The sequence below is a fragment of the Archocentrus centrarchus genome, chromosome 2 (genome assembly GCF_007364275.1).
Source record: "Archocentrus centrarchus isolate MPI-CPG fArcCen1 chromosome 2, fArcCen1, whole genome shotgun sequence".
Classification (NCBI taxonomy): Eukaryota; Metazoa; Chordata; class Actinopteri; order Cichliformes; family Cichlidae; genus Archocentrus; species Archocentrus centrarchus.
In genome coordinates, this window is record NC_044347.1 from 30,240,127 (window position 1) to 30,257,232 (window position 17,106).

Consider the following 17,106-nt stretch of genomic DNA (forward strand, 5'->3'; position numbering starts at 1 on the left):
CACCAGTTAGTAGGCTGCTCTACTCTGGAAATTACTCCTAACTCTTTCATATGAGCTAGTTCCTTTTTGACTCTGGGTAGCAGGGTAGCCGGGACTCGTCTTGGAGTCGACAGGGCAAATGGCTTAGCATCTGCTTTGAGCTCGATTCTGTATTCCCTCTCCATCCAACCTAAGCCACTGAATAGTTTGGGGAACTGCTGCTTCACTGCTTCTTTAAAATGATACAATTATGATCGTTTTTATTTACTTGCAGGATGTGTTGTTTGCAGTACCATGAAATCAAAAGGTGTCCTGACAGAGAAGAGGGTTCTCCATATCTGAGGAGTATGTCTCCTTCAAAATCCAGTCATCCGGCTCAAATGTGAACAGAGAAACAGCGCTGTCTTCACTCTGGAACAAGATTCGGCAGCATGAGATATCCAGGGCTCATGAACTAGCTCAGGAGCTTACACAAAAAAGTGGTCAGGATCTGCTTGGAAGTATGCTGACAGCGCTATCAGACACTGTGCTGGATGAGACAGATGCTATGTTTAGAACAGCGTACTATATTGCAAAAATGAATAGACCTTTTACTGATCATGATGATCTAATTGAACTACAAGAAAAAAATGGTGTCAACATGGGTGCTAGTCTCCACTCAAGGTACAGTTCTATTGCAAAAGAAATGCAGACAAAAATTGTGAACAGCATGGCAACTGTCCATCCTCATTTATGAGGCTACATCTGCCAGTCACACATCTGCTATGACTGTCAGTGTTAAAGCCTCTATAGATGGAGCTACTCCTGAATTTGTGTTTCTGCAGCTGGCCGAGTTAGAGAGCCACACAGCAGAAAGTATAGAGAAAGCTTTGCTGAAGTCTTTGGAGACTGCAGGTTTCAGTGATGAGTGGCTTAAAAAAAAACTGGAAAGCATTTTTTTCAGATGGAGCTAGTGTTATGTTAGGCAGAAACTCAGGTGTGGCAACCAGGCTGACTGCAAGGTATTCTAACCTCTTCACATGGCACTGCCTGAACCATTGTCTAGAGCTTGCTGTATCAGATGTTGTAGATGAGGTTGTGTCAGTAAATCATTTTAAAGCATTCATGAAAAAGATTCATAATCTGTACAGCCAGTCCAGTAAAATTTCCAGAGAACTTTTGACAGCTGCACAAGAGGTGGGCTCACACGTCCAACAAATTAGCAGAGTTTTGAACACATGATATGTGGCAAGCAGCTTCCGTGCTGTAAAAGCGGTGTGGAGGTCCTATGGTGCACACAACAAAGACCAAACAAGGAGCACAAAATAGAGGCAAACTTATAGAGGACTTGCACATCATTTGCAAAGCAAATAATTTCTGACCTAGGACTAATGTATGATGCACTTTCTGAACTGTAAAACCTGTCCCAGCAACTCCAAGCGCAGTCTGTCACACTTTTAAAAGCAGAACAGCTACAATTCAACATACAATTCATGTGCTGAAGTCCTTCAAAGACTCCCCAGGAGAAAAATCAGTGGAAGCCATTGAAGCACATGCATCAGGACATTTTGGATCTGTTCCCCTAGAATCAAATCCCAAACTAATATCAATAGTTACAAATCAGTTCCTGCAAAGTTTGATCAATAATATGGAGAAGCATCTCTCTTTAGAAGGGGAAATCTAAGCATGCTTGATAAAAGCACCTGGCCATCTAAACCTAGCATAAGATATGGTGAGACAGAAGTAAAGAGACTTTGTAAGAGATTTAATCTTTGTGAAAACCAAGCTGTCAATGGCATGAGAGATTTAATCCAGGACAAAAGCAGGGAACCTGAAAACTTTAAACCACTGATCACTTGCATGCAAACCATTCCATGTAGCACAGCTGAGTGTGAAAGAGGGTTTAGCTTAATGAACAATGTACGTACAGATGAAAGGTCTTCTCTATTGTTGTCAAATGTACAGTGGGTACGGAAAGTATTCAGACCCCTTTAAATTTTTCACTCTGTTTCATTGCAGCCATTTGCTAAAAATCAAAAAAGTTAATTTTATTTCTAATTAATGTACACTCAGCACCCCATCTTGACAGAAAAAACAGAAATGTATTATTAAAAAAGAAAAAGTGTAATATCACATGGTCATAAGTGTTCAGACCCTTTGCTCAGTATTGAGTAGAAGCACCCTTTTGAGCTCGTACAGCCATGAGTCTTCTAGGGAATGATGCAACAAGTTTTCCACACCTGGATTTGGGGATCCTCTGCCATTCTTCCTTGCAGATCCTCTCCAGTTTCGTCAGGTTGGATGGTGAACATTGGTGGACAGCCATTTTCAGGTCTCTCCAGAGATGCTGAATTGGGTTTTGGTCAGGGCTCTGGCTGGGCCAGTCAAGAATGGTCACAGTGTGCACTTATGGTCATTGTCTTGTTGGAAGGTGAACCTTCAGCCCAGTCTGAGGTCTTGAGCACTCTGGAAGAGGTTTTGTTCCAGGATATCTCTGTACTTGTACTCGTCCTGTCCCATCCATCCATCCATTCACTTCCGCTTATCCTGTTCAGGGACGCGGGGGGGCTGGAGCCTATCCCAGCTGTCATAGGGCGAGAGGCAGGGTACACCCTGTACATGTCGCCAGCCTGTCACAGGGCCAACACAGAGAGACAAACAACCTTTCACACTCACATTCATGTTCTCATTCACACCTATGGGCAATTTAGAGTAGCCAATTAACCTAACCCCAGTAAGTGCATGTCTTTGGAATGTGGGAGGAAACCGGAGTACCCGGAGGAAACCCACGCAAGCACGGGGAGAACATGCAAACTCCACACAGAGAGAGGGAGAGGCCTGGGCCAAGGTGGAATCGAACCCAGGCCTTCCAGATGGTATTCTAACTGTGAGGCAGCAGTGCTAACCACTGCACCACCGTGCTGCCCTCGTCCTGTCCCTGCAGCTGAAAAACACCCCCATAGCATGATGCTGCCACCACCATGTTTCACTGTTGGAATTGTATTGGGCAGGTGATGAGCAGTGCCTGGTGTTCTCCACACATACCGCTTAGAATTAACACCAGAAAGTTCAATCTTCGTCTCATTAGACCAGAGAATCTTATTTCTCAAAGTCTGGGAGTCCTTCATGTGTTTTTTGGCAAACTCTATGGAGGCTTTCATATGTCTTGCACTGAGGAGAGGCTTCCATCGGTCCACTCTGCCATAAAGCCCCGACTGGTGGAGGGCTGCAGTGATAGTTGACTTTGTGGAACTTTCTTCCATCTCCCTACACTGTAAAAACTAATTTGTTGACTCAACTTGACTCATTCAAGTAAACTTGTTGCTTTGACACAGTTAAGTTTTGAAAATGTAAAGCTTCAAGTAAACTACACTTAAATAAATGAGTTGATCCAACATGCAGTTTGTTGACTTTATATAAAAAGTTAAGTAATTTGGATTAAAAATGATTAGTTAGTTGAACTAAAAGCATGTAATCTGAACTCGATAAACTGAGTGGGTGGGTCATATTGTAATAATATGACCGACGCCCCCTTCACACCTGGGCACATGTGTTCACGCACATGATCAATAGAGGATCATAACCACCTCCAGGGGACTACGCCCACAGGGGTTTAAATACCTGGGTCTCTCCACCATTTGGTTGAGAACTGAAGAAGCCTTTCGGATGAGAGGTGAAACGTCTTCAAGAAACAAAAAGAAGTCCAGTCGCCTTTTTCAAGCTCCAGAGACTATCATGACACAACATCAGCTCTTTGCAAGCACCTGCGCAGACAGCATGCTAACACAGAGCTAGCAAAGAACCCGGAATAACTGAGTGCATGTCCAGCAGCCACAGCCTAATCTTCAACAGGTAACAACGGCAGTGATGAGCAGTCAGGCTTGCAGCCTTGTAGCCTTCATTTCTACATCTAAATGTTTGTACAGTACAATTACTGTGTGATTGCTTTGAAGTGTCTCTGGGCTGGTTTTCAACTTAGCTTTTTCTTGGTATTTTTGTGTTCATATGTAAACACTAAAAGAAAGATTGTATGTTTGTCTTCATTAGCATAGGGATTTGTGTCAGTTCTTGGGACTATAGACTCAGGTTTACAAAGCTTACTGATAATTATGTGACAGTAATGCTGAAGTAATGTAACACGTAGTGTAAGGAGTCACTTCTTTGATGAGTAATTAAGCAATGTACTGCATAACCTTTGAAAAAGTAACAAGTACTATTTAATGCATTACTTTTTTGAGTAATGACCCCAACACTGACCACTAATGTATTAGCTATTGTAGCTAAAGTATGGGTAACTTAAACTGAACTTTCTCCCACATTCCAAAGATACACGTGTTGGTTAATTGTGATACTAAACCAGCTTTTCAATGTGAGGTAGATTAAGTGCTTGATGTGTGTAGAATAAAGTGCTGTACGAAAGGTTACAATGTAAATAGACTTGTTTTTATATAACACTTTTGTACTCTACTTGAGCACTCAAAGGACTTTGAAGTATATTACATGCCTCATTTTATCATACACACATTCATACAAGCATTTTTTTTTCTTATGAATACATCCAATGATGGTTCCAGCCTTTGAATTAGTCCTGCTGGCATCTCTGGCACTGATGGTGCCCTCCTTCAGCATACAGCAGTAACATAGATGGCATTTACTACCACAGACTGGTGTAAGATCTATAGCATCCTGCTGCACACATTCAAGGATCTGAGCTTACTCAGAACATAGTCTGCTCATCCCCTTCTTCTACATAAGCACTACAGTGTCATCAGAGAACTGTTTCACTGATATACTAGAAATCTGAGGTGTATAAAGTAAGCAGGAATGGAGGTAGGGCTTTCCCCTGATCTCGTCCAGTATTACTAACCAACCCATCACTGAGGGAGAAGTGGTGACACCCATCCTGACACACTTCTCACTCAGCAGAAGTAGTTGGATGTTAAAGTGGTTGGATGAAAAAAAAAATCACGATTCTCAGAATGGCACTATTAGCCTTATGCACGCTGCACAAGGTAAACTCCACCCTCATCCACCCTCAAAAGAGGCTGCTAAGTAAACTGAAGAGCGTAAAGAACATGTTTCAACTGCAAGCTATGCTGGGCAAGAACCAGTCTCTGCAGCACCTTCATGACCTGTGACATCAAGGCAACTGGTCTGAAGTCATTAAGGCCAGAAGGGGTGGCTTTCTTTGGTACTGGCATTAAACATGATGCCTTCCATAGCATCAGTACTTTTGATGCCAGACAGCTGGGCAGCACAGGACTTCAGGAGTCTGGGACTGATGGGACCAGGGCCTGGAGCTTTGCCTTGAGGTCCAGTGTTAAACCTGTTGAAAAACAGATTCAGCTCTTTGGCTCTGACCCCCCCTGCTGCTGCTGATCACTTGGATTGAGGCCAGTGATGAACCCCTTCCTCACTTCTTTGATGTTGTTCTACTGAAGTTTGGTCTCCAGCTTTTCCCTAAATGTATCTTTACACCTTCTCAGACCCAACTTGTCCATGTGCCCAGATACAAAGATCCTCTTCTTTTCATTTAGTAGGGACTTCAGGTCACTGGTGATCCATGGATTGTTGCTGGGAAACAGCACACAATCCTGGTTGGGATGATGGTATCCTCACATAAATTTGTATAGTCAGTGATGCAGTCTATGATGTAGTGTTGTAGTCAAGACCACCTAACCCGAGACCGAGACAAGACCAAGACTTTTAAGGTCCGAGACCGAGACAAGACCAAGACTTTTAGGGTCCGAGACCGAGACAAGACCAAGACCAGTGCCCCATGCTACATGACACAAGAAAATGTGAAAGATGATCAGAATCATTTCTCAAATTGAGCTTAAAGATCCACATTTCCATAAAGAGTGTTAGCAGCACGTACACAAGCATGACTGACAGTGCTAAGACCCTCCTCCTGGCTCTGATTGGTTGTTTCTGACCTAGCTGTGTATTTCTGCAGTTCCTACTGGGAGTACTGGGAGAAGGCAGAGGAGCTCAATCTTTTCAGATTATCTGTCTCATACTATACTGTCATGACAGTGAGTTTTACATATTAAAACTCACTGTCACGTTTTAATATGTAAAACATTTTTTTTTATAAAACATTTTTTATAAAAGTTACATACTCCAGCATTAAGTTTGCTTTTGAATTAATGTGTAAGCTTTTATAAGTTTTCAAACTACATAAGAATATAAAGAAATCAGAATTTCAATAACCTAACCACGTGTGTTTCAACCATAAAATTACACAACTGTTAAATTAGGAGCAGTTTCATCATATCCCAAGCCTTAAAAAACTCCAGTGGCAAAATAATCTTTGTAAGTCCAAACTCAAGACCAAGCATGTGTCATGGCTGCTGCTGCAGCAAGGCTGAAAAGACCTCAATGCAGGACACAAAGACAAGACCTGTACTTTTACTTAACTTTATTGTACACATGTAACAAGACTAGGTTGGTTAGGGGCCAGCTATATGAAAAAACTTGAAACTAGAAACCAAAACAGTGTTTTGAAAACACACAGCAGGCAAGCCAACATGGATGGCTACACTGACAAGGACCTGACAAAGACAAAATCAGACAATAAATACACCAGGGCTAATGAGGAGTGTAACAATGGGTGAGGGGCACAGCTGAACATAATTACACAGGGGAGCAAAAACTGAACACAAAGCACAAGGAACACGAGACTGTCAAAATAAAACAGCAAGTGTCTAACCATGACAGACATGCAGGCTTAACGCATGGAAACCTGACACAGACAGAATCTAAACATATGACTAAAGAGACACCTACTTGAACACAGGCTGACAACACGGGGAAGACAGAGACAAGACAAGGATGGGACACTAAGGGAAAACATAGGGAGAACTAAACTCTAAAGCTATGGGAGAGGGAACCTAAACACCACACACACAAGAAAACAATGGGAAGGGAACTAAACACAGAGAAGAGCCAAGACACGGGGACAAAACAGATACAAACATGGAAAGACCAGAACAAAGGGGAACCAGAATAATATACAAATAACTAATAACAGAATACCCAAACAATAACAAACTGAGGATCTAAACTGAAAGGAAATCTAAGACAACATAACTACAAAATACAACAAAACAGAATTTCACAAAAAGGAACAAAACACTGGGCCACAGGCCCAGGACATGACAGGATAACCATATAGTTGCACAGTGGTTGCAATAAAGTAGTAGTTGCACACCTTTAAAGTTAAATCAGTAGAAATCACTTTAAAGTAAAGTTTGGTTGCATTTTAAAAACATGAGAGATTGCAACATTCTGTGACCTAAACGTGCACGATGGGGTCTCATTATAATGCCTCCTCTACTGAAAACCCTCTCCACTGGTGCAGAGGAGGCAGGGACTGATAGCACCTTCAATGCCAAATTGTGGAGTTGTGGAAATCTGGCATGGTTTTTGGCCCAGAAGACAAGCGCATTGTCAGGATCAGAGTCACGGACGGCATCAAAGTATTTGCTTATCTGTGTTACAATACTTGAATCCTGCACTGAGCTGCGTTTCTTGTGGGCCTTGTAGCGGGACAGAAGGCGAGGACATTTAGCTGGTGGTGAATCACTGGCTGGATCCACATTCCTGGCTTCTGAGCCCGTTTCATCTTTACTGTCCATCATGTTCTCCACCTCAAAGATCAATGTGTCTGAAAAACATAAACACAATGACTGAGTTAGATTTAAAGGGATATGCACGTATCAGAGTTAAATTAAACACTTTTAGAACCTTATATAGGGCCTTTTTTAAAAAAATTATCCATTAAGTTATATTATTGCTGTTCAAAAAAACACAATAGGTTATTTTATCCAGTGCAGAGGTCAGTAATGAAATGATTCTATGAATAGTTATTTCTTTAGGTTACAAGATGCTGCTGTACTATATCTAAATGCTGGCCTACTTATTTAATAGTATTTGAAACACTTGGTACTTTGAGTACAGGTGCAGGTAAGTATGACGGGCTAGTATAAAGTGAGAGTTTGGATTATGAAAATAGGCATGTTACCAGCCTAATATTTAGGCTGGTAACTTTAAAGAGTATAAGGTTCAATAGAGTATACAACATAATTTTTACGACAAGTAAACAGATGAAATGAAGACTGTGAATTCCACTGTAAGCCTAGTTAAAGCTTTTATGGGCTACCAATTTAAAACATTTTAGGATTTATGATTTTGCAAATAAGACATTTATTTTCAGCAGAGAAAAATGTATACTAACCTGTCAGAGTCTTCTTAAGTTCTTCTCTGAACTTCTTCACTGATGCTGCATTTCCCCCATTGGTAACATCTAAGTCCACCCAGCTTAAGCCAAACTGCGGATCCAGCATGGTAGCAAAAAAGTACACATTGTGGTTAAAAGGTTGCTCTCTTCCGCTCTCTTTGGCCATGTTTATTTTTATAAAGATTCCAGAAAATCTTTTCATCAGAGACTGCTTGAGGGCTGCAACTAATGGCCGGCACTGCATTCGGGTCTCCTCCATCTTGAGGAGGTGTGTATTCAAGTCCAGGACAGTTGGAACCACCATACTAATGGTAACTGATTTCTCTCCTTCTGTCAGGTCTGTTGCCTCAGAAAATGGAGCAAGAACTGCACTCAGTTCCTTCAGTTGGTTCCACTCACGGGTGCTAAACACCACATCCTCATAATCCTTAGTGCACATTTCGTTCAGGGCTTTGTGGTCCAGAGCTATGAGGGCCTGTACTTGTTTAAATGTACTGTTCCAACGAGTCATGCTTGCAGCTGGAACAGTCCTATTAGTGCCAAACATAGCCTCAAACTTGTCTTTGAATTGTGAGCTGCTATGTAATAGAGTTGTGAACCGTGATGTTTTGGCTATGGAGCGGGAAATGGTCCTAACCTCCTTCATGCCATCATTCACAACTAACTGCAGAGAGTGTGCAAAGCAGGAAAGACGTTCACCTGATGACCAGGGTAATTCTGTGTCTTCTGCTAAATTAATGTCCTCCCACAAGTGCTCGTTATCTAGATTATCCTCCTCACTCTCACTGTCATCAGATTGCTGTTGGGGCATGTGTACTTTAAAAGCACATTTCATATTGCTGGCATTGTCTGTTATGATATAGCTTATTTTGTGACGAATCCCATATTCCTCTGTGATCTCCTCAAAGGCAGATGCCATATGCTCTCCAGTATGCCTGCCTGTAAAACGCCTACAGTCCAGCAGGTAGGATTCAAGTGCATAGGAATCCTTTGATTTGTAGCACACATGGGCAGTCACTCCAAGGAAGGAGCGTAGCCTGCGATCAGACCAGAGGTCAGTTGTTAATGACACAGACGACTGGGTCTTCAGTTTTTCCAAAACAGTTTCCTTGACCTTCTTTACCAACTCTGGTATTCGCCTCTCAGAAACTGTTCTTCTAGAGATTGGTCTGTATTTACTATCCATGACCTCAAGAAAGTGTTTAAAATGTCCATTTTCCACAAGTGAGATAGGCAGACAACACCCAATGATCAAATCTTGAACAATGGCTTCACTGATGGCTTGTTGCCTTGGCGATTGTGGGCTGTAGAGCTGCACTTTCTGGGTAAATGATATCGTTGGCTGTGTGACATCAGTCTGTTGCCTTGACTTGTACTCCAAGAACCTAAAAAATAGGAAAGAGGAATCAGTATATCTGGTCATGTGTACATCAATTACATCAAAAGAACAATCTTAAAAATATGTAGCAACTTCATAAATGTATGTCAAACATGTGTAATACTGTTACTGCATAGAATGACACGTGTGGGTAAACAACACAATGTAAATCAATGGTATTTTGGCCATCATATTTTTCAAATCGATAAACAAGGAAGTTACATGACTGATACGGTATGAGCCTTAAAAAGCGCACTAGTAAGAAGTTATTTGATCTGCAACTGTAAACACTGCATTTGCTTACTTCTGTTAATATGTTAATTAATTAGTGTTTGCAAAAACATTTGAGCTACAGCAGATGTGGGAGTGTATCAGGCGGGACATTTTTTAAATATGTAGGACAATGTACTCGCGTACTGCAGATTTGTATCTATTTAATAGTGGGTATTGTAGTGGCCTCTAACAGTTGCACATTTTACACTGTACTTGAACATTAACATTCTACTCTACATAGATCCGTTCATTTTAAATATGATGACACACTAAATTAAAATTCATATAAGGGTTAAACAAAGGGGGTCTGATGCACAGTAATAAATATCATTATCATTTCAAACCCTTCTTTGTTCTGCTTTGCTTCCACCTCTGCGCCACAATCTGGTCAGTTTGGACGCAGCGCAATCACACTATACCATGATGTGAAGTCATGCAGCCGATAGAAATACAGAGGCCTGTTGAGGAAAGCTGTTACCATGGAAATGGATTTAAATACCAAATTATTCAGCTCGAATCAGTTACCTGTAGTCCCTGCTTCAAGATCAAAACAACTACTGCAGCAGTGATGGCTCTTTTTGAAGGGAACCGAATCTTTGGGATCCGTTCACCGCGACTGTTCTCACCCTTTCTCCTGCTGCATGAAGCCTGCATCAGTGTAGCAGCCAGGTACCACGCAGAGCTACATATGACTGCCACCATGACAGGTGACGAAAACAGAGCAATGAGCATGCGCTCTGTGTGCTCTTACGTTCTTACATTTTATTTATTCGCCGATTAAACAAATGTAATTTTTAATTCAAAAGGACCTTCAAAGCGCCTTGAGGCGACGGTTTGTTGTGATTTGGCACTATATAAATAAAATAGAATTGAATTGAATTAAATAGAGTAATAATAGCTACTGTAGTGTGCAGAGCATTACAAAAACAAAGGACGGTTTTCACTGAGACTCGAGTCCTATCGCTCATAGTCAAGAGCCGTCACATCACTGTATTTGCAGGCTTGTCGAACAACACGTCTGCACAATAATTCAGCGTAGAAACAATTTTTTTCATCGCAAATGCAACATATTTGTCACTGTACAGCCCTGTAATTTTCAAGATTTATTTAATGGCAATATATTGGCAAGGTTAGAGGAGAAGCACGTCGGTCAACATGTCAGACGATTTTAAATCAGTAATGTCTGACGCAAACACAATTAGGTGACGTTAGCTTGTGCGCCAAGCTAGGTGGCAAATAGCTGACAAGAAACGGAAAATTGCACCCTAAATATACATGCTCTACAGTGTGAGCTAACTTAATATGCATAGCTAATATTGACAAAATGTCTTTGTGTGATGGCCAGGTAAAGAATTTCGGTAGAGGCAGATTACTAACGTTAGTTAGCTAGCTTTGCTAACATCACTTACACATAGCTTACCTTGCTTTGTGCTTCCTTTCTAGGTGACGATAAAAGTTGGACGTTGTCCCCACCGTCTCTGATAGCGAAGCACGGCAGAATTTACATGTCGCAGTATGTTTTTTTCTCGATGTTGTTTTACAAACATATTCTTTATGATTTATATAGCCGAATTTTATAATTGACGATTTGGCAGACATCTCCTCCCGCTCCCAGACAACCACATCTTACTTGGAGTGCAAGTGAAAAGGGGGCGGGAGTGACAGCGGTAGGATCAGTCACATTATTGCTCGGATTTGAATCAGTACGTTTTGCACTCAATAAAAGCAAGGATGTTAACAAATAAATTTGAGAATATTCTGGCAAATTAGTGATATTTCGACAGCTGCGGTCTCGACTGGTCTTGAAATAAAATGCCGAGTCCGCAATGTCCGAGTCCATGACAAGACCGAGACCAAATGCGGTCGAGTCCATGACAAGACCGAGACCATCAAAAAGCGGTCTCGAGACCAAGACCGATCTCGAGTACTACAACACTACTATGATGGTATTGATGTCATCCCCATGTGGATCACAGAGCACATCCCAGTCTGTGGTGTTAAAGCAGTCATGCAGGGCCATGTGAACAGTGGCAAATTTGACATTGCCATACTTGGTAATTATCAGATAAAAACATTAGCATACTACAGTCTATTGAAATATAATTACAGCATTTGACAGCCTGTTGGCAACTGGTTAGGACATTCAGTCAATCAACTGATATCTCATACAAGCTAATCTGAAAGTACTAGTTTAGCCTTCACCAGTTCAACCTGCTTGTTTTATAGCACCACCAGTTAAGGTGGGTCTCAAAGGCATGGCTGCTCAGGATTGCAAGGTGTGATACTGATCATAACCCACTGCAGCTGCTTCAGCACCAGTGCCAGCTGTCAAATCTTTAGTGGAATTAGCTTAGATGAACTCATATTTGCTTTAGTCTTAAGCAGCAACTGCTGTCCAACAGTGTTTGAATCCTTTAGACCAAAAACTTTACATCTTTGTGCAGCTGTGTTTTTCTCAGTACTACGTCTACCATTTAAATGACTGCACTTGCCTGTGTTTGTGAAAACCTTTTTGGAAGTAATAATGCCAGAGATCATCTGCCACTTTTCTGACTTGAGGATCTTACTCTTGTCAGGGCAACAAAGAAAGAAAGAATCTGCATACAAATCACTGCACATACTTCTACATGTAGATGGTGAGAATAACACAGAGCGACAGAGATGGACAGAGATGACATGCCAGTACACACAGACACTCTCTCGTCTCAAATATTGTTTGCTACAGAGTAGATTATATTAGCCACCTGTTGCTGCCTGGCTTTTTGACAGTGCCTCCTAATGAAACAGCTTCTCATATAAACTAAGCATTCATGTCACCTGGCCCAGGAAAAAGAAATGAGATTTAAGGAGATTATTTCAAGAGATCAATCACACAGTCTGTTGTTGTTTTTTACCCAGTTCCCTCTTTAAAATCATGCTCCATGTTACTCTGAGCTTCTTCATTCCATTTGCAAATTCAGAATCAAAGGTAACTGATCAAACAACAGATGCCCCTTAGATGGTGCACTGACTATGACAACACCCTGTTCATCAATGTTCTGGCAATAGGCAACATTCATAAGCATACCTGGAGATATTTCCCAGATCACACATATTTCTATGCTCTCTAGCCACAGACCCTGTAATTGCCTATCCACAAATTAAATATCAATAGTTACCATGTGTGGCATAGGTCCTTTGAGGTCTTCAAAATGGCAGGTGAGTAATAGTGTTTCAGAAACCTTTTCCTGATGGTGCCAAGGACAGCTGCATTATGACTGAAACTGTAGACTTATTCTTGCTTGGTAAATGCACAGTCCACTCTGCCCAGGTCCCAATGGGACTAATTTACCACTTACAAGTCTATCTCCCCTAGGACAGCAAAGGAACTGTCTCTGACCAGCTTATAACAGAGCACTTTTCTTCTAAGCTGGTTGGATCAGTGATTGACTGGAAGATTATGATCCATCTGTTTGCCTAACGTGTTTTAGATCCCGTGTCTCTGTGATAGCTGCTAGTTCATTTGTTAACGTCACAGCCTGCATCAGGTGAAGTTACTTTGTATTTTACTGGGGAGCATTTGCCAGCCTATATAAGCTGTGGTTGGAGCACTGGGGTAGTGCTTACATGTTATGCTACCAAAGTCAGCATTCCATTCAACATGGATGCCAAGGTGTGAAATGAACCATGTTATAACACCGTTCAGTTCATACCTTGGTTTTATATAAAGGGGATGAATGCCAAGATTTTTTTTTTTTTTACCACAGGTATAATCACTTGATCATGACTGGATTGTGAACATGAACATTATGCAGAGGTATTTCTAGAACACTATTTACCTGAACAACCTGAACAGGAAGCTGTGGTTAAGGAAATAGAGCAGGTTGTCTACTAATTGGAAGACCAGTGGTTCAAGACAATGCATCCCACATTGCCCACGATACAGTAGTTATAAAGCATTTAAAGGTATGGAATAAAGAGGACTGTGAATGGGTGAATATGGCTTGTACTAAAAAGCACTTTGAGTGTGCTCAGTTAAAGTAGAAAAGCACTACATACATAAGAACCAGTCCATTTAACCTTCACAGAACTAGCATACTTTAACTAGGAAATAGCAAGTCACTATGGGTATCTCAATGTAGGCTTAGGGAAATGCAATACAGTATTGTGACCATTTTTATCATGGTTTTACTTTTGGTTTCACAATGTTGCACCCCTAAAATATCTTTGGAAATTATAGGTTCTCTAACATTGTGTTACCTGGCAAAAAAAAAAAAATAGACAAAAAAAAAAAGCTTTGCAGACTTGAAGTAGGGGCGGTCATGGCTCGTGGTAGAGCGGGTTGTCTACTGACTGGAAGGTTGATGGAGCAGTCCTTGGGTCCTGCAGTCTATGTGTCAAAATGTTGATCTGGAGGTGAGGATTCTTTTCTTTTCTTTTCCTTTTAAACTGTCAACTTAAAAAGAACTGGTTTAATTGGGTAGTATTAGTTAGTAGCCAACACTGAAAATACGGAAAAGGAGCTTCTGGACTTACGTTAGATTGTAATGGTAAATGGACTGGTTCTTATTTAGCACTTTTCTACTCTACATGAGCACTCAAAGCACTTTATATAGCATGACTCATTCACACACACATTCATACAATCATTTTCTATATTTGTTTTCTATCTAACATTCACACACAGTCACACTCCAGTGAACACATCGGTAGCAACTCTGGGTTTAGTATTTTGCCCAAGGATACTTTGGCACGCAGACTGGAGCAACCAGGGATCAAACCACCAATCTTCTGATTAGTAGATAACCTGCTCTACCTCCTGAGCCACAGCCACCCCTTTGCTGCTTTTGTTGGGATTGTAACAGATGAAATCAATGCCAGGCTTGCATGCCTGACAGCCTTAGGGCCTGATAGCTGACCTTTCAACTACTCTGCATCACCTTGTCTTTAATTGTCAGCATGAACTTTGAGCAGATTCATTATTCCACCTTCGCAGATCTGTGGAGCAGCACATCGTCTCCAATCACCTATTATCCTGTTTGTTTTCTGAATAATTCCCACAAATCCTATAGAGCTATTGGTGGACTTTTGAAACATGAGTTTGTTCTGTTATTATTTATTTTTAATATTTTCTGCAATTCAATACTTCTCTTTACTAGTTGCAGTTTAAATCCACCCATGTATACATCCATACATTCATGTATTTCCTTTGCTTGTCTGGTTCTGGGTCACAAATCTAAACTGGGAGCTTGTTCCACTGGAGAGGGCCTTGATAGCTAATGGTTTTGCATCTTATTCTACTTTTGGAAATTCTAGGAACCATAACTAAGCCTGCACTCTGAGAACAAAGTGCTCTATTGGAATAATATGACACCAAAGGGTCTTTAAGATATAACGATTTCTGTAAGAAGAAAGCTTTTAAATTCAATTCTAGATTTAACAGGGGGCCAGTGAAGAGAAGCCAATGTGGGAGAAATAGAATCCACTGTTTTTGCAGTGAAAAGTTTTTGGGAAGCGCTTAAAACAGCCTGATGACAGGGGATTACAGTACATATTGATATATTTTATTTAATGCACATAGTTTACAGGTAATCAAATATGCTAAATAACATTGGCTATATTCGATGAGGGCAGGCAGTGCCTTTCCTCTGAGCCTGTCACAAATGACTGAACTCCTCAACCAATCTCTATCAACCTAGACACCCTTCCTAGACAATAAGAATGCTAATTTCTGCAACCTGCACCACAGCCTTTTTCTTTTGATCACTAGACACAGCTTGTGGAAAACATATTTTGCGTTTGGGTCCAGCTATCTCTTTACCACAAAAGACCGCAGACTTGAAGTGCTTATTTTCAACTGTTCCAGTGCACGCTGGTGGTGGCCACTTGATGTAGCCAAAAGTATAACATCCATTATAATGTAATCCAGAAACTGACAAAGCAGACGCAGTCTGCACCTTGGTTTCCCCCAGAATTTCTTCCTAAAACACGTCTGAACATAACTTATGACAAGTCAAATAGTATTGAATTGTTGTGTAAATGCAAAAAAATAAATAAAAATAAGATAAATCCCTTTATTAGTCACACAATGGGGAAATTTCAGTGTAGCAGCGGATAAAGTATAAGAGACAAGATAAAAATATATAAGAACAATTAAAAAATACAGGAGGTAGGGTATAGTGAATGATAAAAATCTGATAAAAAAACTGTATACACAATATGTATGACAATATGACCAGATAATAGATAATATATACATAGTAGACACAAAATAGACACTTTTTATGTCTAGGAGTAGTGCTGGCTAAAAAGTCTGACTGCTGCAGGCAGGAAGGACCTGCTGTAGTGCTCTCTCAAACATTTGGGGTGCAGCAGTCTGTCAAAGTTCTTGCTCTGGCTGTACGGAGACCTGTAAAAGTGTGGCCCATAAAAGTGTGACATTCCATATCTTGAATCTCCCACCGTATGCTATCCTAAAGTATGGGTCATATGGTTTTTCAAGTCCACAAAACACATACTGATTTGTTGGGCAACTTTCAAATTCTAGATGTTATTTTAATGAAAACCAAAAGTATCTGCAAATATTTTTATCCAAGCATTAATAAACACACCCTGAGTCAATGTCTGTCTTGGACATGCAAATTTGGCCCACTACCACAGCAAGGCCCCTGGTAATTAGCTTTAGAATGATTTATAGTGCTCTCATGTTAACACTTTACCAGCAGGTACACCAGAGACATAACAGCCAGGAGAATAAACCAGATGTTCTCCACTAAACCATCCACAGTGTACTCTCAGTGGCAGGGGAACCATATGAGAACAGCCTGTCCACCAAGGCTGGCGACAGCGCAATACTGGAAGAACAAAGCAACATATAGCAACACATAGCAACACATAACAACAATGCTATTGGCTAGTAGATCTAAATTAAGACCACATCAGTCTCCCTGAACAGTATACAATAACCACAGTGGCAGACATTCAGGACAGCATCTCAGATATGAAGAGTTGGACAGCACCATGACCAGACTTGACTCATATCTACTGGCTAAAGAAGCTAACAGCACTCCATGAGCACCTGGCAGCACAAATGAACCAGCTGCTAATGGATGAGACACACTCAGCCCTGATCCCCAAGGATCCCCAGAAGGGACCAGTCCCATCCAACTACCAGTCAATAACATGGAAGCTCTTGTGAGGCATCATAGCGGCTAAGATGAACAGGCACATGACTGGGGCCCACAAATGAATTAGCAGTAACGCCAGAGGAGCAAAA

The 17,106-nt window shown here is 41.1% G+C and overlaps 1 protein-coding gene across 1 annotated transcript; it reads right to left on the reverse strand.

The window, feature by feature from the left end:
* Window positions 1-279: 279 nt before the first annotated feature.
* LOC115792342 (zinc finger BED domain-containing protein 4-like) lies at window positions 280-9,119 on the reverse strand. Its single transcript, XM_030746835.1, has 3 exons — window positions 8,198-9,119; window positions 7,344-7,627; window positions 280-390 (listed from the first exon to the last, which is right to left on the reverse strand). The coding sequence occupies exons 1-3, from the start codon at window positions 9,117-9,119 to the stop codon at window positions 280-282; spliced, it is 1,317 nt and encodes a 438-aa protein (XP_030602695.1).
* Window positions 9,120-17,106: the final 7,987 nt, after the last annotated feature.